The 25,648-nt window shown below is 55.9% G+C and overlaps 2 protein-coding genes and 1 long non-coding RNA gene across 14 annotated transcripts in view; 2 read left to right on the top strand and 1 right to left on the bottom strand.

Annotated features, from left to right (window-relative positions):
* The first annotated feature begins 116 nt into the window (after positions 1–116).
* Positions 117–19,196, top strand: BRSK1 (BR serine/threonine kinase 1). Of its 3 annotated transcripts, none has more exons than XM_078439280.2 (19): positions 117–642; positions 2,762–2,856; positions 2,939–3,024; positions 4,904–5,044; positions 8,379–8,495; positions 8,576–8,609; positions 8,690–8,758; positions 12,129–12,275; positions 12,641–12,672; positions 12,871–13,041; positions 13,561–13,658; positions 13,869–14,028; positions 14,262–14,322; positions 14,775–15,144; positions 15,590–15,638; positions 15,730–15,853; positions 16,412–16,610; positions 17,729–17,818; positions 18,522–19,196. In XM_078439280.2, the coding sequence occupies exons 1-19, from the start codon at positions 507–509 to the stop codon at positions 18,677–18,679; spliced, it is 2,337 nt and encodes a 778-aa protein (XP_078295406.1). In that variant the 5' UTR covers positions 117–506; the 3' UTR covers positions 18,680–19,196. The 3 variants fall into 3 exon arrangements, with proteins under 3 accessions (XP_078295406.1, XP_078295408.1, XP_078295407.1); XM_078439282.2 differs by lacking the exon at positions 117–642 and adding an exon at positions 2,146–2,375 and having other exon boundaries at positions 2,939–3,028; XM_078439281.2 differs by lacking the exon at positions 117–642 and adding an exon at positions 2,175–2,375.
* Positions 17,430–25,648, bottom strand: part of TMEM150B (transmembrane protein 150B) — a 9,513-nt gene continuing 1,294 nt past the window's right edge. Inside the window, exons 3-10 of one of the 10 annotated variants that reach the window (XR_013552663.2) lie at positions 25,285–25,427; positions 24,814–24,859; positions 24,646–24,713; positions 24,307–24,434; positions 21,685–21,868; positions 19,238–19,495; positions 19,071–19,136; positions 17,430–18,513 (exon numbers count right to left, since the gene is read on the bottom strand). Coding sequence is in view for 7 of the 10 variants with exons in the window: in XM_078439290.2 (XP_078295416.1) it covers positions 19,299–19,495; positions 21,685–21,868; positions 24,307–24,434; positions 24,646–24,713; positions 24,814–24,873; positions 25,285–25,427 (780 nt within the window). In the remaining 3 variants the exon portion in view is untranslated. Of the gene's footprint in view, positions 19,496–21,684; positions 21,869–24,306; positions 24,435–24,645; positions 24,714–24,813; positions 24,874–25,284; positions 25,433–25,648 lie in introns of all 10 variants that reach the window. The other 9 variants (XR_013552662.2, XR_013552661.2, XM_078439293.2 and 6 more) reach the window with 9 other exon arrangements.
* LOC144614690 (uncharacterized) overlaps positions 23,795–25,648 on the top strand; it is a 16,247-nt gene continuing 14,393 nt past the window's right edge. The window contains exon 1 of the long non-coding RNA XR_013552666.1: positions 23,795–24,369. This is a non-coding gene — a long non-coding RNA (uncharacterized LOC144614690). The remainder of the gene's footprint in view (positions 24,370–25,648) is intronic.

The following is a 25,648-nucleotide window of genomic DNA, read 5'->3' as shown; positions in this document are numbered from 1 at the left end:
CCCCGCTCCCCCTCCCCCCTCCGAAAGGGTTAACTTTGGGGAAGGGCCCGGAGTCCCCGGATGGTGATGTCAGCGTGCCGGAGAGAAAGGACGAGGTGGCGGGGGGAGGCGGAGAGGAGGAGGAGGCGGAGGAGAGAGGGCGCGTGGGGGGGCGGGGGGGACCTCGGCCTGCAGCATCCGCCGGCCCGCACCTCAGACCCCCCCGGCGGGGGGAGGCGCAGGAAGGGGGGGGCCGGCCAGGGACGGGCTGGGGAGGGGGGGCCGCTCAGCCCCCCCCGGGCCATGCTGACTCCCGGGGCCTGACCCCCCCGGGCCAGCCCCCCCTCCCCCAGCTCCGCGGCCCGCCGATTGGGGGGGCCCAGCCCAGCCCCCTGGGGACCCCCGGAGAGGTGGGGAGCAGCCGGGGGGGCCGGGACGGAGCTGTCGCCGGCCCCCACCGGAGGGACGGGGCGACCTGCCGCCGGGGGGGCGGCCGGGGGGCCGGTCGGGCCGGGACCAAGGGCACCATGTCGTCCGGGGCCAAGGAGGGGGGCGGGGGCTCCCCCGCCTACCACCTCCCGCACCCACACCCACACCCACCCCAGCACGCCCAATATGTGGGCCCCTATCGGCTGGAGAAGACGCTGGGCAAAGGACAGACAGGTGAGCCAGGGGAGGGGACACCTAGGGCGGGGGCAGGACAGCTGGGGGGCAGAGGGCGGGACTCCTGGGTATTCAAAGGGCAGGGGCTGATCGCCCTCTGTGAGGGTCCCTCACAGAGAGGGCACTTGGGCTCCAGTCTGCTGGGTCCCCAGGATGGAGGGGGCTGGGGGCTTGGACTCCGGGGGGGGGGGGGGGGGTGAGGTGCGGGGCCCTAAGGCTCCCACCTCATGGTGGGCAGAGGTTGGAGGGGCTCCAGGTGGGGAAGGGAGGCCGGCCTGCGGCAGCGGACCGGCCGGCAACGGGAGCCGAGGTCCTTGCTGCAGTCCGGCCACGGGATGGGGGTGCGCCCTGGACAGCCGCTTCCCTCTGCACCGCTCTGGATCCGGAGGGCCTCGCGCTCTCCTGGCAGGCTGTCTGGGTGACCAGCGGTGAGGCTAGGGTGATGGGGCCTGCAGCCTTCTCCCCCTTCTCTGGCATGCCGGCTCAGTGTGGGCAACAGGATGGAGAGGTAGAAAGGTGGATCCAAGAGCATAGCTCCCAGGAGTGGTTGTGGAATGGGGGGGGGGGGGGGGGGGAGGGCATCCTTTGCTGTTGCTAAACACTGGCCCCAGCTGTAGCCTCTTTCTTGCCAGGTGGAGGGTAGGGGGTTGTGAGGCAGGAGCCGCACACCTGTGTCCTAGGCATTGGTGGGCCCAGGGTCTCTGTGAAGCCGAGGGCGGGGGCATGAGGGAAGTAGAGGCTCAGACCCCAAGAGCCTAGCGGTAAGAGTGTGAAGGTGTCACTGACCTGAGTTCCTGAGTTATGGGGGAGGAAGGGGACATGGTCTTAGACTGCTGGGTCTGAGGGAGGAGGGGCTGGGGGCAGGACTTCTGGGTCTGAGGGAAGAGGAGCTGGGTGGGTTTGAGGGAGGAGGGGCTGGGGGCAGGACTCCTGGGTCTGAGGGAAGAGGAGCTGGTGGGTTTGAGGGAGGAGGGGCTGGGGGCCTGGACTCCTGGGTCTGAGGGAGGAGGGGCTGGGGGCCTGGACTCCTGGGTCTGAGGGAGGAGGGGCTGGGGGCCTGGACTCCTGGGTCTGAGGGAAGAGGAGCTGGGTGGGTTTGAGGGAGGAGGGGCTGGGGGCAGGACTCCTGGGTCTGAGGGAAGAGGAGCTGGTGGGTTTGAGGGAGGAGGGGCTGGGGGCCTGGACTCCTGGGTCTGAGGGAGGAGGGGCTGGGGGCCTGGACTCCTGGGTCTGAGGGAAGAGGAGCTGGGTGGGTTTGAGGGAGGAGGGGGTGGGGGTCTGGACTCCTGGATCTGAGGTAGGAGGGGGCTGGGGCAGGACTCCTGGGTCTGAGGGAGGAGGAGCTGGGTGGGTCTGAGGGAGGAGGGGCTGGGGACCCAGACTCCAGGGTCTGTGGCTTTGGGGCTTACCCCTGGGGAGTGGGCATACTCTTGCATGCTCCCAGCTACAGCTGCTATTAAAAACAGACCCAAAAAGAGGATTAAAAAAAGGTCAGGGTTTGGAAGGAGGTGGAGGAGAATGGTCTGGGAAGGGGGCAAACGTGAAAGTATATTCCCTGGGAGACCTGGAGTCTCCAGATGATTGAAGGGCAGAGAATTCAAGGAAAAGATGGGTTTAGAGGGAGACAGAGGTTGAAGGAGGCAGCAGGGGAGACAAAGCTATGGAGACACAGTGAGGAGAGATTCTGTGGAGAGACGGACTTCAGGGGGCACATCAGAAGGACAGAGAATGGGGTGAGAACCGGGGTCGGCTGTGGAGGTGGTGGACAACCAAAGGGGACAAAACAGGGGCACCTGGCTGGCTCAGTCAGTGGGGCATGCGACTCTTGATCTCGGGGTTGTGAGTTCGAGCCCCACGTTGGGTGTAGAGATGACTTAAGGGGAAAAAAAAAGAAGAATGGACAGAACAGAATGTCAATGTCTATGGGCAGCAGGAAGAAGAGTGCGTTTTGTGGGAATGACAGCTGTCAGAGCCCTCAGGGACTCAGGTCAGGGTGATTCAGGCCACTGCAGCCAGCAGGAAAAGGAGGAGGAAAGGGGGTGGCAAGGAGGACTGAGGAGCCAGAAGCGGTGAGAGTGCTCTCTGAACACACTCCACATTTTCAATCCTGCTTCCCCAGGGCTGGTTAAACTCGGGGTCCACTGCATCACGGGCCAGAAGGTTGCCATCAAGATCGTGAACCGAGAGAAGCTGTCCGAGTCGGTGCTGATGAAGGTGTGTGTGTGCTGAGGGAGGGCGTCCCTTTGGGGCTGAGGGGAGGGAGGGAGGCCATGCTGACCACCCTGCCGTCCCCCAGGTGGAGAGGGAGATCGCCATCCTGAAGCTCATTGAACACCCACACGTCCTCAAGCTGCATGATGTCTACGAGAACAAGAAATATTTGTAGGTATTTATAGACACCCAGCCCCCCTATGCACCCCCCACTCCAAGTTCCTAGGGTGGGACCTTTCTGGAAAGAAGGCCTGAAGAGGCCTGTGGAAACTTAAGCTCTCCTGGCTGGGCCTCTGAAGGCCCAGTCAGTCCCTTCCCTACTGCACAGAACACACACACACACACACACACACACACACACACACGCATGCTCGCACATAATCCTCCTGTTCCCAGGCTGACTGGCCTGACCTGGCCTGACGCTAAGGACCAATGTGCTTCAGCAACAGGACAGTTAAGCGTGAGCCATCCTGAGTGGGGGGACAGAGGCCCATCCTGCCCCTTCTTCCCCAGCCCCGGTACCCCCCACCCTGCACCACAGGGAACACTCTCTACTAGATAACCTGGATGTCCTCAAGGAGGTCCACCTTGTTAAGAGCAGCTCCCCACCCCAGTTCCATCTGCTGAGGCAACAGGGCTTAACAAAGCCTCAGGCTCAGTGAATCCTGCCTCTTCCTAAACCCCCACTCTGGAGCATTGGAACCCCCCCTTCCCCGCACATAACTCTGGGTGCTACGATGGACACCCCAACAACGGCTGTCTTACGATTTCCTAGTCTGTATCTCAAAGTTGATTACCCCCCAGGAACATGGGAGTGGAGTCCAGCTGTCCAGGGTACAGACAATAGGCCTTTGTCTGGACTCTGGTGACCCAAGGGACAGCTGGGCTGGGCAGCGGGAGAGGGGACAGACCCCCGCCCCCACCATGCAGTCCTCAGGATGAACTGTCTCCAATACCCATCAGATGCTGGGGCTGGTTTCCCCAGGCAGTACGCTGCTGGGCCCCACGTGCTCATGGGAATTGTAATCTTCAGGCTTCCCCAGGTGTGGCAGCAGGGAGGGGCTTTGTCACCAGCTGGTGGAGATGTCACTCCCACCCCACCACCTAGGTAGGGAGAGGGGGGGGGCCATGGGAGTTTGGGCTTCACAGAGGATTATCAGCCTTCCAAGAAATTGAGCCTTTGTTTCCAGTGGTTGATGGGAATCAGAGTTTTAACCTCCTGGAGCCTGATGGGATTTGGAGTCTTAAGGATCCAGTTGCTGATGGGAATTAGGAGTCTATGTCTCAGAGGCTTATGGGAGTTGGGAGTTTTAAACCCCTTTAGAGCTTATGGGAGTTGTAGTCTTTTACCTCACAGACTTTGACTTAGATTGGTGCACACTACAATCATTTATTGCCAGGCATTATTGAGAATTCGAGTTTCTTCATCCCAGAGGCTTATAAGAATGAGAGGCTTGGCTTTCCAGAAGCTAATGGGAGTGAGGGAGGGAGGTGTCTTTATTTCCCAGGGTCTTGTGAGAATTGGGGTGTTTCTGTCCTCCAGGTGCTAACAGGGTTGCCTTATCTCCTGAAATAACTAGGAGTCAAAGTACTATACTCCTAAAGTTGACATAGGATTCTGGAATTGAGTTTTGGATTCCCAAAGGCTGAGGGGTATTGGAGTCTCTTTTGCCCAGGGGCTCATTGAAACTGGAGTCTCCTCCTCCCCCCGGGGAATCATGGGAATTGGAGTCTCCTCCTCCCAGGGACTCATGGGAATTGGAGTCTCTCCCCCTCCCAGGAACTCATGGGAATTGGAATCTCTCCCCCCCGCCCCCCCCCCCGCCTCCCGGGGACTTATGGGAATTGGAGTCCCACCCCCTCCCGGAGACTCATGGGAATTGGAGTCTCTCCCCTCCCAGGGACTCATGGGAATTGGGGTTCTCTGCTGTCAGGGGCCAGTGGGATTGAGGTCTTGTGCTGGGGTCCAAGGGCTTTTGAAAGAGGAAGACCAGGCTCTTTGGTCCTCCACATGCCCCTTCCAGCCCTCTGCCCCCTCCACGTCCCCCAGGTACCTGGTTCTAGAGCACGTCTCTGGAGGTGAGCTGTTTGACTACCTGGTAAAGAAGGGGAGACTGACACCCAAGGAGGCCCGGAAGTTCTTCCGCCAGATAGTATCGGCGCTGGACTTCTGCCATAGCTACTCCATCTGGTGAGGGGGCAGCGTGAGGGGAGGCCGGGAGGAGCACTGCCCACGAGGCAGGCCCTGGAAGCACATGGCAGCTGAGGGGAAGCCAGTGTGGTGCGGCCCCGACATAAATCTTTATCCCTTTAAAAAAAACTGAGCTATAACTCACGTATCATAAAATTCGCCCCTTTAAAGTACACATTCGGTGGTTTGTAGTATAGTCAGTGCTGTGCGTTGCTGCTATGTAATTTTGGAACATTTTCATCACCCCCAACATCATCACCTCGTACCCATTAAGCCGTTACCCATCCACCGCCCCTGCCCGCAGCCTCTGACAACCACCAGTCTGCTTTGTGTCTCCACGGATTGGCGCATTCTGGACATATCGTACAGACGGACTCATACTGCATGTGGCCCTCTGTGTCTGGTTTCTTTCACGGAGCAAAATGTTTTCGGGGTTCGTCCATGTTGTAGCATGTCAGTACTTCGTTCCTTTTTGTGGCTGATAAATATTCCATCGCGTGGATATGCCTTATCTTGTTTATCCATTTGACAGTTGATGGACACTTTGGTTGTTTCTCCATTTTTAAATGTTGATTATTTTCAAGAGAGAGAGAGACAGGGCATGAGCAGGGGAGGGGCAGAGAGAGAGACAGGGCATGAGCAGGGGAGGGGCAGAGAAAGAGGGGGAGACACAGAAAAGGAAGTAGGCACCAGGCTCTGAGCTGTCAGCACAGAGCCCGAGGCAGGACTCGAACCCACAAACCATGAGATCATGATCTGAGCCGAAGTCGGACACTAAACCGACTGAGCCACCCAGGCGCCCCTGTTTCTCCTTTTTGGCCATTATAAGTAATAGGGACATGTGAATATTCACGTGCTAGTTTTGTGTGTACCCGTGTTTTCGGTTCTCAGGTACGTACCCGGGGGTTGAACTGTCTGGTCATATGGGAACTCTGCTTGGCCTTTTGAGGAAGTACCAGATGATTTTCCAAAGCGGCTGCGCCCTTTAACACACCCTCCGCCCCACCAGCAGTCCATGATGGTTCCAGTCTCTGTACCTCCTTGCCAACATTTGCTACTATTTGACTTTTTTTTTAAGCTTATTTATTTTGAGAGAGAGAGCACAAGCAGCCGAGGGGCAGAGAGGGAGAGAGAGAGAGAGAGAGAGAGAGAGAGAGAGAGAGAGAGAGGAGAGAATCGCAAGCAGGCTCCACACTGTCAGTGCAGACCCCGACCCAGGGCTCGATCCCACAAACCGTGAGACCGAACCATGAGACTGTGACCTGAGCTGAAACCCAGAGCTGGACGCTTAACCGACTGAGCCACCCAGGCGGCCCATTACTGTTTGACTTTTTGGTTATAGCCGTATGCTAGTAGATATGGAGTGGTATCTCATTGTGGTTTTGGTTTGCAGTTCCCTCATGACTAATGATGTAGCACATCTGTTCATGTGCTTATTGGCCATTTGTTTATGTTCCTTGGGAAAAATGTCTGTTCAGACCCTTTGCCCATTTCTTTTGAGTTATCTTTTGATTATTGAGTTGTAAGACTCTGTTATTCTAGGAACGAGAGGTAGCTCTAGGAATAACTCTTAAGAATTATTTATTCTAAGCACAGATCTTTTTTTGTAAACGTTTATTTATGCATTTATTTTGAGAGAGAAGGTGCGTGAGTATGAGAGGGGGAGGGGCAGAGGGGAGAGAGAGAGAGAGAGAGAGAGAGAGAGAGAGAGAAAGAGAGAAAGAGAATATCCCAAGTAGGCTCCACACTGTCAGCACAGAGCCCGACTCGAGCCTTGATCTTACCAACCATGAGATCGTGACCTGAGCTGAGACACCCCTAAGGACAAATCTGTTATCAACTGTATATTTTTTGAGTATTATTTTCTCAGTCTGTGACATGATTTTGCATTATTAATATATTTTTAAGGTTTTTTTTTTTTTTATTTAACGAAGTAATCTCTGCATCCAGCTTGGGGCTCGAACTCATGACCCTGAGATCAAGAGCCACGTGCTCGCTCTTCCGACTGAGTCAGCCAGGTTCCCCTCTTTTGCGTTTTTATAGCAATGTCTTGTGAAAAGCAAAAGCTTTAAATTCTGGTAAATCCAATTTTGTCATTTTTTTTTTTTTTTACAGTTTATGCTTGTTCTGTCCTATCTATAAATCTTTGTCCAGCTCAAGGTCCCTAAGGCTTCCTCCTACATTTTCTTCGAGAAGTTATATAGTTATAGCTCTTGCATTTAGTCCTGGGATCCATGTCAAATTAATTTTTGTCTATGACTTGAAGTAAGGGTTGAGGTTCGTGCTTTGGCTTGTGAATGTCCATGTGAAAAGATCGTCCTGTCCTCTCTTCTGCTTTCAAAACAGGATATTAAATATGCAACATTTTAATGATTCATTGAGGTGCAAATGGATGCCTTCCGTTGTCTTTCAGCCTCTTTTGTTTGCACACCTCCCTCTCTGGGGTGGGGATTGGCGTTGGGGTGGGTATCAGGGTGGAGGGGCTCAGAGTTGGGGGTAGAGCTTGGAAATGAAAAGGCAGCCTGTTTAAATTGTCAACACCTCCCGTCGAAACCCTGACATTAAAAACACTGGCCTCTAGGGGGCAATAGTCAACATACTGAACGAGTATGACCCAGTTACTGAGCTGACCGCTTCCCACCGAAACTCTAGAGTCCTCAGGCCCCATCTCCTCCCAGACATTAGCTCTTAAAACTTGAAGGATTTTGCTCCAGGGGAGAGGGCAGGTGTCTCCCGAGGGACCAGTGACTGGCTTGGGGTGGCAATGTTTTTATTGTTCAGCACGGAAGTATTTCAATAGCTCAACGTTAACTCTTCTTACCTCAAAATATCTCACTTCATACATAGTCAAGCATTTGCGGATAAAATGATATGCTGTCTGGCGTCTCCAGTGAAGGGGCGCCTGGGTGGCTCAGCTGGACGAGCGTCCGACTCTTAATGTCGGCTCAGGTCATGATCTCGCAGTTCGTGGGACTGAGCCCTGCATCGGGCTGTGCACTGACAGCTTGGGATTCTCTCTCTCTCCCTCTCTCTCTGCCCCTCCCCCTCCCCCCCTCAAAAATAAACAAAATAAACTTTAAAAAAAAAATCCAGCGGAGGAAGGAAACAGTACGTAGGGGTATAGGCAAGAGAAGATTTGCCCTGAGTTGATAATGGGGAGGGGGAGCGGCGGGCAGGTGCATGGGGCTTCCTTGTATCTTCTCACTACTTTGGAGCGTGTTTGAAATTGTCCATAAGACTTTGCAGAAGTCTCCCCCTCTGAGAGATAGCGAACTGGGCCTCGGCCCCCAGGAGGAGGGCAGAGATCTGAGCGCCCCCTGCCTGCCTGTCTCAGCCACAGAGACCTGAAGCCCGAGAACCTGCTTTTGGATGAGAAAAACAACATCCGCATCGCGGACTTTGGCATGGCGTCCCTGCAGGTGGGGGACAGCCTCCTGGAGACCAGCTGTGGGTGAGTGGGGGCCTGGCCCCTGTAGTCCCAGGGAGGGGGTGAGAAGCCGGCCGGAGGCTCACACTGCCTCTCTCCCTCAGGTCCCCCCACTATGCGTGTCCGGAGGTGATTAAGGTGAGTGAGCGGGTGGAGAGGCGGGAGGAGCGGAAGGAACGTGGTGGAGAGACGATGTCACAGCTGGTCCTCCTTTGCAGGGGGAGAAGTATGACGGCCGCCGAGCGGACATGTGGAGCTGTGGAGTCATTCTCTTTGCCCTGCTTGTGGTAAGGTGCCCCTCACCTCTCCTGCCCCATTTCTAGGACGACCTAGAGCCCAGAACATTCGAGTTCCGTCCTCCCCTCAGGGGTACCAACTATTTCACTGAGATCAGGAAGGTGGGAGGTCTTAGCCAGCAGACCAAGATCCTGGAGCACCCCCCTCTGTGCCCAGAGCTAACCATTCAGTCACACAATGGCGAGCTAATCCGGGTGTCCCAGAAAAGGACAGGGCAGCCGGGAGCCCTTGGACGGCTCGGGACGGTGGCTGCGCTAGGGCACCGCAATATGACAGTAGCTCGTACAGTCAGCCCGGCTCTTCCCGCCTCAGCTCCACACCTGCGCTTCTCTGCCCAGAACGCTCTCCCATCCCGACCAGTCCCGTTGCTCAGCTAGGTTACACCTAGACTTTTGTGGTGGTGCTGTTTATTTACTTTGAGAGAGAGAGAGGAGAGAGAGGGAGAGAGAGCATCCCAAGTAGGCTCCACACCTCCAGTCCGGTGTCCAACACGGGACTCGAACTCACGAACCTCTTGATCATGACCTGAGCCGAAGTCGGCTGCTTAACCGACCGAGCCACCCAGGCGCCCCCTTAGACTCTCTTTTTGCTTCAATTCAACTGCCACTTCTCCAGGAAGCCTCCCCTGTCCCCCACGCCCCACGAGGTCGGATCCTCCAGGGTAGGCTCTGGGCTTCCCGGCGATTCTCGGTTGCCATCGTGCATTTAGTCGTTCGGTTCCTTGAGGGGGTGTCTCCCTTCCCTTCTAGATCATCGGCTCCCAGAAGTCAGGGCTTTTGTCTTTGTGTGTCTTATTTCGTGGGCTCGTGAGTGGGACCTGAGTTGGCACACGGTCGGCCCTCAGGAACGCGTGTGGTGTGGACGAATTAGTGGTGCACTCCATGCGAGGCGCTGTCACAGGCACGTTATCCTCCGGACCTCTCCCAACAGCCCCGGAGAGAAGTGACCGGCCCACACTGCTGAGAAGTGGCAGGTCTGGGATCAGTGTTTGGCGTCATAAGCACTAGCCTATGTGACCAGGGAGGCTCCGTGACACTGAGGGGAACGAGGCCGAGTGGGCACTCCGGGGCCCAGGGCCCCCCGGGGAAGCTGGAGAGGCGCCCGAGAGGCAGGCTCCAACACTACAGGCCCCAGCCCCTCTGCAGCTGGCAGTGCGGGAGCCCATCCAGCTGAGTTCAAACCCCCGCTCCGTCACCTTGAGCAAGCAAGTCACCGTCCCTCTCCGGGCCCCTTTCCTCACCCGCCCAGTGGCGACGGTTAGGGTGCCTGGAATTGTAAGGGTTTCGATAGCGTGTCGTATGCTCAGCGTTCTAGGCGGTGCTCGATAGTTACTGGTACTCATACTTCATTACTATTATTATTACAGATGATTCTCACGACTTACGAATTCTGTATTGCAAAGTTGCCCACTCACCGCAGTTTATCCATGACCTCAAAATCAACACTCTGGGTGCTTTTGAGGTCATTCTCAGATGTGCACAGAGCAGAGAAAAATTGGAGTCCCCACCACACGCGAGGCAACCCACCCTCTGCTTTTTATGTATTTATTTATTTCCTTATTTCAGCTCATCTCGTAAGCAACTGTGCTTTTTGTGGTTTATTGAGTGCAATATATTTGCTTTTTTGTGCTTTTTATTGGTGATTTTATTTTATATTATTATTTTTTTAAGTTTGTTTATTTTGAGAGAGAGACAGAGACAGAGAATCCCAAGCAGGCTCTGTGCTGTCAGCTCAGAGCCCAACTCAGGGCTTGAACTCACGAACCGTGAGATCATGACCTGAGCCAAAATCAAGAGTGAGATGACCAAGCCACTCAGGCGCCCCTATGTTATTTTTTTTTTTAAATAATCTCCACACCCAGTGTGGGACTCGAACCCACAACCCGAGATCGAGGGCCACATACTCCTCTGACTGAGCCAGCCAGGTGCCCTTTTCTTGGGGATTTTAAATGGTCCTCAGGGTAGTGTTGAAGTGCTATCTTGCGTTCCTAAGGGCAAGAAGGCCGTTTTGTCCCTCATCAAGGAAAATGTATGCGTTAGATACGCTTCATTCAAGTGTGAGTTATAATGCTGTTGCCCATGAGTTCTATCTATACGCCATATATATATATATATATACATATACATATATATATAAATAAAGCCTGATGTGGGGCTTGGACCCACAAACCCGTGAGATCATGACCTGAGCCGAAGTTGGATATTCAGCTGACTGAGCCGCCCAGGTACCCTTATATATTTATATATTATACACATGTATTTATATATATATATATTTTATATAAATATATATTAATATATACATATATATACATATATATGTGTGTGTGTATATATATATATATATATATATATATATATATATATATATATATATATAAAACAAGAGGTCTGTCTTCGCTTGGGCTGCTCTAACAAAAGTAGACCGTGCAGCTTAAACAACAAACATGCACTTCTCACTGTTCTGGATGCTGGGAAGTTGAGGGTCCAGGTACCAGGCAAACAAGAAACACAGGGACACATCGAACAAGACCGACAAGCAGAGTCACATCCAGGCTTCCTGGCCCTAGACCAGCATTCAGGGGCGCCCTCTCCCAGTCTCCCCAACCCCAACACCCGGCATTCTCTGTCCAGAGGCCTCTGACACCAGGGACAGCACTGTCACCCCCTGTGAGTCTCGGTCCAGCGTCACCTCCCCCACGACCCCTTCCTCGACTCCCTGGCTACACCCAGCTCACGTCCCGCGTTGCCTGCTTGTTCTGTGTCCTCATCACCCACATTCCCGTCCATGTGTTGTTTGCCTCGCCCACCAACAACCGTTGCCTGTTAATTACTGTTCTACACAAAGCTCCGTGAGGACAGGAATCTGGTTTTGTCCTGCTCCAGCCCTAGTGGCCACATCGGAACCCGGGCGGCAGCAGGGGCACCATCAGGTGCTGAATCCATCATGAATGACATCGCAGCTAATGCGCGTCCACTCGCCGGCATCTCACGGTCCCAGAGAGCGAGGGCTCATTCTGTCGGTTACTAGATCCCTGACCCGTAATGGATGCTCACCTTTTGTTGAGTGAATGAATGAGTGTGACCGCATCTGAAACTGGTCTGGGGAGAAACCTGTTCTTAAGATGCAACCCCAGCCTCTTAAGCACTGGAGCCTGACTGTCCATTACCAGCTCAGAGGCCCCAGGCGAGTTGCTGGACCACTCCGTGCCTCAGCCTCCCCACCTGTAAAGTGGGGTACTAACAGTTTCCTACTTCCCGAGGCCTGTGGTAAGGACTAAATATGTCCGTCTGTGGAGCACTTAGGCTCTTACCTGGTACATGGTAAGCTCCGTAAGGGGTCCTGTCATTTCTCACTCAGGGGGCTCTGCCCTTTGATGACGACAATCTCCGCCAGCTGCTGGAGAAGGTGAAAAGGGGCGTCTTCCACATGCCCCACTTCATTCCTCCAGACTGCCAGAGCCTCCTGAGAGGGATGATCGAAGTGGAGCCTGAGAAAAGGCTCAGTGTGAGTTGGGGGGGCAGGGGGAGGGATGGTGGGTCATGAGGACAGAATCCCTAGGGGGCCCATAAAGATGGCTTTCCAGGACCTGCCTGTCAGCTTGGCCGTGGGGGGGGGGGGGGGGAGGGTTGGGTCGTGGAATGAGCCAGGGTCTGCCCAACCTGCCGCTCCAAGCTGGGAAGGTCCCCCACCGCGGGAAGGATGCATGCCCCAGGCAGTAGTTGTGGGTCAAGGCACTCAGTTGCCACTAGGGGAGACCAAAGTCATCCTGACCCCGGTGGAGAGGAGGGGGCATCGTCAGGGACCCCCCAATGCCACGTCATCAACTTTCGACCTCACTGGTGCTTTTCTACGACCCACCCTCTTCACAGCTGGAGCAAATTCAGAAACATCCCTGGTACCTGTGAGTATGGGGAACTGGGTGCCTGGTTCCGGGAGGACGTGGGGAGGAGGGCAAATGTCAAGCACCAGCTAGGGGGTGGGATGCCAAGGTTCCTCAAGGAGGAGGGGCCGGAGACTCGGATTTCTGGGTTCCCAGGAGAGGGTGGAGTGGGCTCGATCACGGATGCCCGGCCCCCTGTAACGTTTCTCCGTCTCCCAGGGGCGGGAAACACGAGCCGGACCCCTGTCTGGAGCCAGCCCCAGGCCGCCGGGTGGCCATGCGGAGCCTGCCATCAAACGGAGAGCTGGACCCCGACGTCCTGGAGAGCATGGCTTCGCTGGGCTGCTTCAGGGACCGCGAGCGGCTGCACCGCGAACTGCGCAGCGAGGAGTAAGGCCCCCTCGCCCTCGAACACCCGCGCCACCTGCCCACCTCCGGCGAGCTGCTGCAGCGCCCCGGACGGCCAGCAGGGGGCGCAGCTGTGCCTCGCACCCGCGCAGACTCCCTGGGGCGGGCGTCAGGGCCGCTAGACAGGGCAGGGCTTAAAGGTCCCACGTGGAGCTATTCCCCGAGGAACCAGGAGGGGGCGGTAGGGCCAGCGGAAAAAAAGATGCTGAAAAGTATCAACAGGTGCTGACGCAGACTTAGTGCCTCACGTGGGTAGTGCTTGCAAATAGTAAGTGCTTCGATATTATTATTATTACTACTACGGTTATCATTGCTGACTAAGGTGAGGGTAGGATGTACACCGACACGGAGGAACTAACCGTGCCGCTACCTAGGAAGATGGAAGCATGGGCAGAGATGTTGGGTGTACCGAGCCCCAGCTGCGGGGAGGGGGTGAGACCTCGGAGACCCGACCTCTGATCCCAATTCTCCTCCTACCCCCTCACGCCCCTTGCGTGCCAGGGAGAACCAAGAAAAGATGATCTATTATCTGCTTTTGGATCGGAAGGAGCGCTATCCCAGCTGTGAAGATCAGGACCTGCCTCCCAGGAATGATGTTGGTGAGCAGTCAGGGCTGGGAATCCAGACCCCGGATTCCGGTGGGAGGAAGGGGCTGCAAGCCCTTAGCTTCTGGGTTTAGACCCCCTGACTTGCCCTGTGACCTTGTCACAACTCTCCACTCTGGGCCTCCGTTTCCCCATCTGCATGAGTGCCTTGTGCAGCTGGGCGAACATGTCTTTTGATCAGGTTGAAACTCTCTCCGCCCTCAGACCCACCTCGGAAACGTGTGGATTCCCCTATGCTGAGCCGTCACGGGAAGCGGCGGCCAGAGCGGAAGTCCATGGAAGTACTGAGCATCACGGATGCTGGGGGCGGTGGCTCCCCAGTGCCTACCCGGCGGGCCCTGGAGATGGCCCAGCACAGTCAGAGGTGGGAGCCCCCGCCCCTCCAGCGGATCACAGTCGTGGCGGGTGGGGGGGGGTGGGAGTTCAGGGTTCTAGCCCAGCTGCCCCTCGACCGTGCTGTGTTGTTGGGACAAGTCATCTCCCCTCTCTGGGCCTCATGTCCTCATCTGAAAGGAGTGTGGAAGGGAGAGGACATCTGAGCCTTATGAAACCCACACACTGATTAAAAAAAAAAAAAAAAATGTCTCCTGGAAACAGGTCTCGTAGTGTCAGTGGAGCCTCCACCGGTCTGTCCTCCAGCCCTCTGAGCAGCCCAAGGGTAAGGCCAGGTCCCCGATTACTCAAGGGATAAGGGGGCGAAAACACTGGAGCAAAGATTGGCAGAACTACAATTCCCATGAAGTCTTGGGGCATTGCCTTTTTGTCCCTAAAAGGACCAAAACCTAAGGCTGCATTAAGTATTTTATTTTAGTATATTGGGCATTTCACCTCCAATAGGATTGGGTTTTTAGTGTGTCAGAGGTTCATTTATTCATTTAACAAAAGCTAAGTGAGTCCCTACCGTGACCAGTCACTGTGCTGGGTCTTAGAGCAGTGAGCATGATAGAAAAAGTCCCTGTCCCCTTAACAATGTGGTTTGGGAGACGGAAATAATGGACTACAAGTTCCAGCGTGCATCGGTGTCCACCTCTGTGAGCATGTGAGACTGAGGCTCCAAGAGCCTCCTGGGAGTTGTAGTCTGCCATCTCACCCATCTCCACTCTTTCGCAGAGTCCTGTCTTTTCCTTCTCGCCTGAGCCCGGGGCTGGAGATGAGGCTCGGGGTGGGGGCTCCCCGACTTCCAAAACGCAGACGCTGCCTTCTCGAGGCCCCAGGGGTGGGGGCGCCGGGGAGCAGCCCCCGCCCCCGAGTGCCCGCTCCACACCCCTGCCTGGCCCCCCAGGCTCCCCGCGCTCCTCTGGGGGAACCCCCTTGCATTCGCCCCTGCACACACCCCGGGCCAGCCCCACCGGGACGCCGGGAACAACGCCACCCCCAAGCCCCGGTGGTGGTGTCGGGGGAGCCGCCTGGAGGAGTCGTCTCAACTCCATCCGCAACAGCTTCCTGGGCTCCCCTCGCTTTCACCGGCGCAAGATGCAGGGTACGGGGTCCCTGGGGGTGCAGGGGCTGGGGGCACGGATTCCTGAGTCCAAATATGAGGAGAGAGGTAGGGGCCTGGATTCCCACGTCCTAGGAGAAGAGAAGATGGGTTTGGGAGGAAAGATTCAGGTGTTGGGAAGAGGGGGTGTGGCATCCATCTCTGGAGGAGGGGCCTCCCTGAAGGACACGCCCCTTCCTTGCTCTGGCTCATCTTCCCATTGGCTCATGGCAAGCAAGTTCCACCCTCGGGGGGCGTGGTCTAACGGGTGGGACAGCATCCCTGGAAGGACCATCAGTCAGCATGCCATTTGGGGTTTACCTACTGGGAGGTGAGTGCGCGGGCGCTGGGGTCTGGAACCTCTGATTGGAGGTGATTGCTAGCCTGCGTGCTGGACACCAGGATGACGGACAAGTGCTGACCATACTCTCCCCTCCCTATCCCCCAGTCCCCACTGCTGAGGAGATGTCCAGCTTGACTCCAGAGTCTTCTCCAGAGTGAGTCTGACGGGGAAGGGAGAGGAAGGAGGGAGGGATTTAATCCCTTAGCCCCCTCCTGACCCGCCTCCAACCATCCCCTTTCACTCAGGTTGGCAAAACGCTCCTGGTTTGGGAATTTCATCTCCTTGGACAAAGAAGAACAAATATTCCTTGTGCTAAAGGACAAACCTCTCAGCAGCATCAAAGCGGACATTGTTCACGCCTTCCTGTCGGTGAGGGCCCTGGGTCTTCGTGTGTCCTGGGCAGCATAGGACTCCAAATCCCAGAAGCCCTTGGGAGATTCCCCCCCCCCCCCCCCCAGCTCTAGCCTGGCTTCCTCCTAAGGCTCATGGGATCTGTAGCTTTCCATTCAGAGTTGGGTTTGGTCACTGTAGGGGCAGGGAGGTAGGAGGGGTTTACTGTGTCCTGGGGTGCTTTGCTCTAGGAGCTAGTGGGACTTAAAGGTTTTGAGACAGATGTGGCAGTGCTTGTGGAGGAGACGTTTGTCATGTGGTTCTGGAGCCTGGGGCTGACACGTAGATATGAGGGTCCTGTTATGTGGGGATCCAGTTGCTCAGCTATTCCCCTTACACCCTTGCCTATAGTTGGAGAAGAAAACTACAAGTCCCAGCAGGCAGTGGGGGCTCCCAATGGCTTTTCTGTTATTCTTTGCCCCAGTGGCTGATGGAACTTGTAGTTCCTTGGGCAGAAGTAGTTGTAGGGTTGGCTCTCCATTCCCTGGAATCAGGTCACTGGAATCACCCCCTCTTTTTGTCCCCCTCCTGCCTCAGATCCCCAGCCTGAGTCACAGTGTGCTGTCACAGACCAGCTTCAGGGCCGAGTACAAGGCCAGTGGCGGCCCATCCGTCTTCCAGAAGCCCGTCCGATTCCAGGTAGACATCAGCTCCTCAGAGGGCCCGGAGCCTTCCCCACGAAGGGATGGCAGCGGTGGTGGTGGCATCTACTCTGTCACCTTTACTCTCATCTCCGGTAAGTTTCCCTCAGCTACACTGCCTCCAGCCTGGTGTTGGGATCCTCAAGACAGCTGAGATAGGATAGTGGCCCACGAGGGCAGCAAGAGCGAGGAGGAGGAGGTGGGGCTCAGCTAGTGCTGACTGTGTGAGCCCCCTGCTCGTTCCGACCCCTACCTCCTCTCCTTCCCCCTTTCCTCGTTGACATTTAGTGGATATTTATGATGTTCCAAATGCTTTCCTTGCACTATTTCATTGAAGCTTCCCAGCAGCCTTTGTGGTGTTAGTAATCACCCATCTTACAGAGGAGAAAACTGAGTCCTCTAGAGGTAAACAGACTTGACAGAGTCATACTACAGACCATGACAGAGCTGGGCTCAACCGAGCCCTTGACCTTGAAGTTCAGAGCCCCCTTCCTACTTCCTTAAGACAGTACAGCAGAAGGGCAAAGACATGGCCCGCCCGTTGTCAAATGTCACTGCTGCACCCAGAGCAGACATCAGCAATCGACCACTGCACTTCTTCCCGCTGAGCTCAGGTGCAGCCTGAGAAACTTCAGGCCACCATCACTAATCAGGAGTTGGCACAGGAGACGAAAACCACAGAGGTGCCTTGCTTCCGGTTCAGCTTGGTTCCTGAGTCCTGCTAACCAAGAGTTTGAGTGACCAGGGCTGCTCCTGTTTCCTAGCCTTGTGAGCTGTCTTAGTGTGTCACAGCTGGGAGATGAGCTTGCTCTCGGGGTTTCTAAACCAGGCTTCCCCAGAGCACTGCGGTGTCATCACCGAAATGAATGACGGCGCGTTGTTTTTCCTTTCCCTTAAAGACTAATACACGGGACTTCCTCGATTTTAAGATTTTATTTTACTTCCCATTTCTTTTCTTGCATTTCTGGCTCTACATGACCTCACCTTGAAACTAACAAGGAACAGGACCTATTTAAGTGGAAAACGGCACCCATCATTATTTCAACTCAGACCTTTCTTAGTTCCCTTTGCAGACCGAAGTTTAGTTTTATGCCCAACACAGGGCGGGGAAGTTGAGACCCAGAGAAGAGTCCTTTGCTGGGTTTCACAGGGTGGGAGGGCCTTCCTTGTCCCGGTCGGTCCCCAAGTCAGTCTGTCTCCATACCCCTTCCAGGTCCCAGCCGTCGGTTCAAGCGAGTTGTGGAGACCATCCAGGCACAGCTGCTGAGTACTCACGACCAGCCCTCCGTGCAGGCCCTGGCAGGTGTGGGGGGGTGGGGCTGCAATGTCTCCCTCTTTGATCCTGTGGGCTGGAGGGGAGACCCCCTGCTGAACGAGTGCCCCCCCAGGGCTCCGGTTTGTGTGAGCTCCATCCAGGGAACCTGGCCATCCTGACCGAGAAGGCCTCGTAGCTAGGGAGGGCACCTCCAGGGGTCCCCAAGAGGATGAGTAGTCTCATTGTCGGGCGTAGTGGAACTTTCTGCTGACAGAAGTTCTGGAAGTGTGTTCTGGAGAAGGGGAATCTACCATCCGGGTTTGTTCAGACCCCCAAATGGCCCATGTAGGCTCCCCCGGGCCCTATTGCCAAGGAGCGTCCTCCCTAACAACCAGGGTTGGGAGGAAGGAAAGGGGACCTCTGGCTGTCATCCCCAAATCTGAGCTGCTGCTGCTGCTGCGACAGGCTGTCCCTTAGCGAATAGCGTCCTAGCCAGAGTCTGTGAGGACGCCTCCTGAGAGTGGGCCGCCGGCTCTCACAGGGACTCATTTGGCCCAGTTCCCACAGTCACACAGCTTGGAGGGGCCCAGGATGTGTGACCTGCCTTCCTGAGATCGCCAGGTCCGGCTGCAGATGTGTCCTCCCGGCAACCGTCTCCCCAGGCTTCCAGCCCCGTGCGGCTGCCGGAGCACGTTCCTTGGGGGTTGGCAGCCGTGAAGGTACTGAGGCCAGACTGCTTCCTCCTTCACAGACGAGAAGAACGGGGCCCAGACTCGGCCTGCTGGTACCTCACCCAGAAGCCTGCAGCCCCCGCCTGGCCGCCCAGACCCAGAGCTGAGCGGCTCTCCCCGCCGAGGCCCCGCTAAGGACAAGAAGCTCCTGGCCACCAACGGGACTCCTCTGCCCTGACCCCAGGGGGCCGGGGAAGGAGGGGAGCCCCCTCCACCCCCCTTCCCTGCCCCCCAACTGTGAATCTGTAAATAGGGCCCAAGGAGTATGTAGGGAGGGGAGAGATACAACAAACCCGGCCTTGCCCCGCAGGGATGGGGCTCAGGGGGCCGTGCCCAATGGGGGGTGGTTCTAGGGGGGACTGAGGGGGGGGAGCTGTTTCTATTTTATTTATTGATTAATTTATTATTTTATTTATTGATCAATCTCTCTGCGGGGCGGGGTGGGGGAGGGACGGGGGCTGGTTGGGGTGGCTTAGCAGATCCCGACGGAGAGGGCCATCTGTCCCTGTGTTCCCCAACTCCTCCTTCCCGGGCCCCCCCTTCCCCGGTTCTCCCCTTCCCTCAACAACCTTCTGTACGGATTTGCTCTCCGGAAGGAATTCTGGTTTCGCGTGACCCTGCCTGCGTCCGTGTCTCTGATTCCGCCGGCGGCAAAAAAAAAAAAAAAAAAAAAAATTAATAATAATAATAATAAATAGCCTTGAGCAGGGATGGCTGGCTGGCCTTGGCCTCTCACTTCCCGGGTGGCCGCGATCGATCGCGGCACCGGGGTCAGACCACGCCGAGCGGACTGCCGTTCACAGGGGGATCTGCAGGGAGAGCGGGGAGGCGGGTGGGGAGCTGAGGCTGGGGCCCGGCCGGAGGGTCAGGGTGCAGCCGTCCAGGCCGGAGAAGTCCACAGCAAACAGGCCAAAGAGCGTGAACAGCAGCATGGCCACGGCCCACTCGCAGGCGGCGGAGGCCGAGCGCAGCAGCCAGGAGTGGAGGACGACCACTTCACGCTGGGGTCAAGGGCCACGCCGAGCAGAGAGGACCCCGCACCCTCCCGCGACAGACTCTCGGTGAATGCCCGCCGACCTCTGTGCCTCTCTCGGGCTGTGGCCCGTAGGTTCCTCCCGCTCCTGTCGCATTTCCGACATTGCAGAACAAAGTTTCTCTCATCCTTGGCCTTTGCTGACGCCATTGAGGCTCCACCCTCACCATCTCCCCACCTGCCCAGCCAGACAAGCAGCTCCCAGTCGCTTCTCCCTTCAAATAGGCAGCGTTTGCTAAAGATCCCCCCAACCCCGGGTGCCAGCGTCAGGCTACGTTGGCGACTTTCTTCCCCAACCACCCACAGCCCTAGGGCCCCTCCCAGTCACCTCCTGAAATATCTTCTTCCTCTTCCTGGTGTCCCCACCCGGTGACAGCCCTGCCACCCACTCACATGCCTAGCGGACCCTGGAGAATCACCCTCGCCCCTGCCCCTCCCCTCCCCCTCCTCATGGCCAGCTGGTCACCCCAAGGCTTGTGCTGTTGGTTCTTGCCCACCTCTGTCCTGGGCTGTCCTGTCCTGTCTCCAGCTTCTTAGTCCCCTGCTCCTAAAAACCTTTTTTTCTTCTTCCCTCCCTCCCTCCCTCCCTCCCTTCTTCCCTTCTTTCCTTCCAAGTAAACTCTATACCCAGTGTGGGGCTCGAACTCACAACCCTAAGAGCAAGAGGCACATGCTCCACTGACTGAGCCAGCCAGGCGCCCCCTGAAAACCTTCTTCTGCCAGCCCAAGCACACTCCGAGCTCAGCCTAGCAGAGAGGCATCTCGCTTTCTGGGACACCCCCTCACCCAACTCCCTGCAACAACTTTCTTGCTTCTCACATAAGCTAGCACTCTCTCACTGCCCCTAGATCGGTTTAGGCATTATTCCGTTCACTGAAGGATTTTTAGACCCTGAACAAGGCTGACGTCACCCCTGACCCCATGAATCTTAGAGCAAAGGAGAGGTGGGAGCACCCGAACACAGGGTGGTTACCCCCAGAACTGACCTTGTTTCTCCCCTGCTCATCAGCTCCCCATGGCTCCCTATTGCCCCTGGGCAGAAACCCAAGCCTTTCAAGCCTCACAGTAGCACTGGAGATCCTCATCTCCGCCCCGCCAGCAGCCTCATCCGTGAGCTGGTCTCTCTCCACCCTCTACACGCACCTGCAGTGTTGCCCAAAGTAGCTCCTTCTGCAAGACCAGTTCAGAATCTGTCAGTCCTCGGACCTATCCTTGCAGACACCCAGCCCTTATCACACCTCGCTGGCCATCTTTATGGTCCATCTCCCAGCCCCACAGAAAAAGGACCCTGCAGCCAAACTGATTAGCAGCCCAATTGTCCCTAAGTCAGACCACACAGGATGTCAGCTGGTTTCCCTCCAGCCTCTTCCAACGAACGTCAGCAGTCTTCTGGCCTCCATTCCACCCTCCCCAAGGAGATCAGTCCCTAAGGGTGAATTTGCAGCCTCCCCTCTCTCAGAGCAGTTTGCCTATCAATAACCACTGTTACTATGATCAAAACAAGTCCATCTTAATATATGGGGACTGAAGTGCCCAGAGTCACCTGAGTCACCCAGAGGCAGCCGTGCTGGCGGAAGGCATCTGGGCTCAGGTGACTCAGCACGGGGCTGGGTAGAGTCTTCACCGGGTGCCAGGTATGTTGGTAAATGGTTAACAACCGGCCACGATTTACAGCATTGGCCAATTTCTGTGTGGTAAATACTCCCACCAAGGCCAGTTGGAGCTGCTAATATGACATCACCGGATGTGGAGCTGGGAAGAGACCCGGGCTGCTCTTGAGAGCCTGCTGGAGCTCTGCCATTGAACTTCATCACCGGTCTTGGCCAAGACACTCCCCCTCTCTGAACCTCAGTTTCCAGTCTTAGCCAACATGATGCACGGCACAGGGCAGGCTCCCCAGACAGATCCCTGCTCACTCCGTGCTGTTAGCGCGGAGCCTGCTTCGGACCCTGTTACCCCCTCCTCCCTGCCCCTCCCCTGCTTGTGCTCTGTCTCCCTTTCTCTCTCTCAAAAATAAACAAACATTAAAAAAAAAAAAAAACTCCTGAGGAGACGGAGGCCCAGACAGGACAGGGCACTGTGCACCACACGTCGCACACCCAGCCCGATGGACAAACCCCCAGCCCTGCCACCGACCCCAGTGAGGATACTGGTCACCATGAGGATGGTACAGAGGCTGCAGAGGCCCAGGCGGAGTGGCCCGATCCAGGGAGGCCCAGGCTGGGGCAGGCTCTTCATCCACCAGAAGAGTAAATGCTGCATCCAGAAGTACAGGTTGCCCACGAAGAAGGCAAAGAAGGCCCCTGTCAGGTGCGTGGGCAGCTGGTTCTTTTGCTGGGAGAAAAGGGACAAGAGGGGAGAGGAAGCTACATACGTGGGGGGAGGGGTCCTCGATCCACCCAGTAGACTGTGTTGGAAAACTGACACACCCAGGCACCTGGGCGGCTCCGTCGGCTAAGCATCCAACTTTGGTTCAGGTCATGATCTCACAGTTCACGAGTTCGAGCCCCGAGTCTGGCTCTGTGCTGACAGCTTAGAGCCTGGAGCCTGCTTTGGATTCTGTGTCTCCCTCTCTCTGCTCCTCCCCTGCTCATGCTCTGTCTCTCTCTCTCTCTCTCTCTCTGTCTCTCAAATATAAATAAACATTAAAGAAAAGGATAAAAGAAAGAGTGTTGGCCATTGTCAGCTAGAGGAGGACAGGCACTTAAATTTGTTGCCCACTGCTGTGGCCTTGGTCCCTAAAACAGTGCCTGACACATCGCAGACACTCAGTAAATATTAGTGAAGTATATCTTTCATTTTTAACCAGGGTCAGGGAGCCTAATATGGCCACTCGGGGGGTAAGAATTTGCTTCTGGAGAATGAAAAATTCTCAACTATTACAATGGTTTGTGGCTTGCAGATATATGGTATGTTATTTAATATATTCTAAATACTAAAGGCTTAATAAGAGAAAGCATTAGCCAAGGGGAAATGTCTTTAAAAGTTCCCTTAGGCGAGGTGCGCCTGGGTGGCTCAGTCAGTTAAATGTCTGACTTCAGCTCAGGTCATGTGCTCCTGGTTCATGAGTTCAAGCCCCACGTCTGACTTCAGGCTCCGGCCATGATCTCATGGTTCATGAGTTCAAGCCCCAGGTCAGGCTCTGCACTGACAGTGAGGAAGCCTGCTTGGGATTCTGTCTCTCTCTCCCTCTCTCTGCCCCTCCCCACTTGCTGTCACCCTCCCTCAAAATAAATAAGCTTTAAAAAAGACTTCTTAGGAGAGCAATATAGTATTTTTAAAAAGTTAAAGTTGAGGAACCCAGGAATAAATGAATGAGTGAATGAATGCTATGCAGAGGTGATTGGGAATTTTTATTAAGAAGCCCAAGGAGGCAACCTCTTATCTGAACACCGTGTGGTTTCTTTAGGTTGGAGAGGTTTGGAATCCAAGACAAAACAGTAAAATTAGGGGCACCTGGGTGGCTCAGTCGGTTAAGCGTCCGACTTCGGCTCAGGTCACGATCTCGTGGTCCGTGAGTTCGAGCCCCACGTCGGGCTCTGGGCTGATGGCTCAGAGCCTGGAGCCTGCTTCCGATTCTGTGTCTCCCTCTCTCTCTGCCCCTCCCCCGTTCATGCTCTGTCTCTCTCTGTCTCAAAAATAAATAAACATTAAAAAAATTTTTTAAAAAAACCAGTAAAATTAAATAACAATGTAAAATAAATCAATAGGCTTTCTCCAACCCATTGTCCATTTATTTGTTCTACAATTATCTGCTGAACTTCACAGTGAAGAATGCGGGTTCTAGAGTCTGAATCTGGGTTCATTTCTTTTCTTTTCTTTAATGTTTTTATTTTTTTTTTTATTTTTTTTTTTTCAACGTTTTTTATTTATTTTTGGGACAGAGAGAGACAGAGCATGAACGGGGGAGGGGCAGAGAGAGAGGGAGACACAGAATCGGAAACAGGCTCCAGGCTCCGAGCCATCAGCCCAGAGCCTGACGCGGGGCTCGAACTCACAGACCGCGAGATCGTGACCTGGCTGAAGTCGGACGCCTAACCGACTGCGCCACCCAGGCGCCCCTAATGTTTTTATTTTTGAGAGAGAGAGAGAGAGAGAGAGAGAGAGAAAGAGAGAACGAGTGGGGGAGGGGCAGAGAAAGAGAGAGACACAAAAACAGAAGCAGGCTCCAGGCTCTGAGCTGTCAGCACAGAGCCCCAGGGCAGGAGCTCCAACTTGTGAACCGGGAGATCATGACCTGAGCTGAAGTCAGAGGCTTAACCAACGGAGCCACCCAGGCGCCCCTGGGTTCATTTCCGACCTCCAGGGACCAGCTGATTAAAACAACAACAACAACAACAAAAACCAACTCTGTCGGATTTGACCAAAAAAAGGTGCACGTAGGGCTCTTGTGGAGATGGATGAAGACACACACAATAAAAGCCTAGCGCCCCGCACCGAGCCAACACTCCAACTCTGTGGCAACCCTAAGAATGAGTGGCTCCGAGTAATTATATCATTAAAAGGGGACAGGGGCAGGGGATGGCAATCAATTACCCCAGCCTTCTAGAGTTCAGTGAAATAACGAAGCCAAGAGCCTCCCACGCGGAGCTCTATTCTGAGAGCCGAGGAGCTCACCCCTCCCTCCACCCCGACCCGATGGCCACAAGAGAAATACAAGTCCCAGAAGGCCATGCGCGGACGAGCCCCCGCAACGAGAAGCCAGCGGCCCCGGGGGATGCTGGGAGCTGTAGTCCCAGACTTGGACTGTCGGAACCTCCTGCCGGGCTCACCTGGAAATTGCCCACCACGGAGGTGCCCAGGGCACACAGGAGTCCCGTCCACAGGATCAGCAGGTTAAGCCACTTTCCGACCCCCAAGTCCCGGAGCTGGTGGTAACGGATAATGCAGATCCAGGCAGCTGGGAGGAGAGGGAAGTGGGCGGGAGCCCCGGACCCGGACTCCGAGGGCAGGGGGTGCGGAGAGACCGGCTATCTAGGGGTGGGGGGGGCCTAACCCCCATATCTGGGGGAGCGCGTGTGGGCTTGGACTACTGGGTTGAAGCTGGGGCTGGGGGGGGGGAGCCTTGGCTGGGAGGAGCTCGCCCGAACAGAAAGGGCTAGAATATTTACCCATAGCAGCTCCCATGTTGAGCAGCTGGCTGAAGATGCAGCTCTGAGGGGGGTAAGATCCACAGAGGCTGGGGAAAATGAAGGATCATCCTGGGGCTCCTGGGACGCGGGCCCCCTCCTCTTCTCCCGCGGAGCCCCCCACCCCCACCCCGCCAGCGCCATAAGTACCTGATATAGGGGAAACCCTCGGTGAGGTTCACAGCCCTGTTGGCCACTGCAAGGGCAAAACTGAAGTACAGGGACACATCAAGGTGGTTTTAACGACACCTTTTCTTTCTGTTACCCACAGAAACAGGGACTTCTAGCTCCCTCCCCTCGGACCCAGGAGTCCAGACCCCAGCGCCCTCCTCCCTCACACCCCTGGGATCCTGCTCCCAGCCCCTCCTCCCTCAGACCCAGGAGTCCAGACCCCCAGGACCTCCTCCCTCAGACCCAGGAGTCCAGGCCCCCAGGCCCCCCTCCCTAAGACCCAGGGGTCCTGCCCCCAGGACCTCCTCCCTCAGACCCAGGAGTCCAGATGCCCCCCCCCTCCTCCCTCAGACCAGGAGTCCAGCCCCCTCCTCCCTCAGACCCAGGAGTCCAGACCCCCCAGCCCCCTCCTCCCACAGACCCAGGGGTCATCCTGCCTCTAACACTCACACAGTCCAGACTCCAGTGATAGCCCAGACGGCCAGGAAAGCAGGCAGCAGAGACAGGTAGCCCCACATGCCGGGCTCTGCAGGGCAAGTAGAGAGCCACGAACCTCTCTCTTTCTCTCTCTTTCTCTTTCTCCGGTGAGGAACCTGCCCTAAGGGTCCAGATGCATCAGAAGGTGGCCTCCTGGCTCTGAGGCCCCCATTGGCTCCCAGGCAGAAACAGTCGGCGAGGGTCCGGGCTGCCGAGGCCAGCTCTCAGCCTGAGGCGTTTTCCCTCTTTTAACAACTGTCTTTCCATCCGGACCTCCCAGTTTTTCCAGGCTGGCCTCCCCCAGCCCAGCTTCCCAACCTCTCCCAGCCAGCCCTCC

Source organism: Panthera onca, chromosome E2, assembly GCF_046562875.1.
Source record: "Panthera onca isolate mPanOnc1 chromosome E2, mPanOnc1 haplotype 2, whole genome shotgun sequence".
Classification (NCBI taxonomy): Eukaryota; Metazoa; Chordata; class Mammalia; order Carnivora; family Felidae; genus Panthera; species Panthera onca.
Note: the sequence above shows the minus strand (reverse complement) of the source record. Positions and strands in the feature narration are given on the sequence as shown.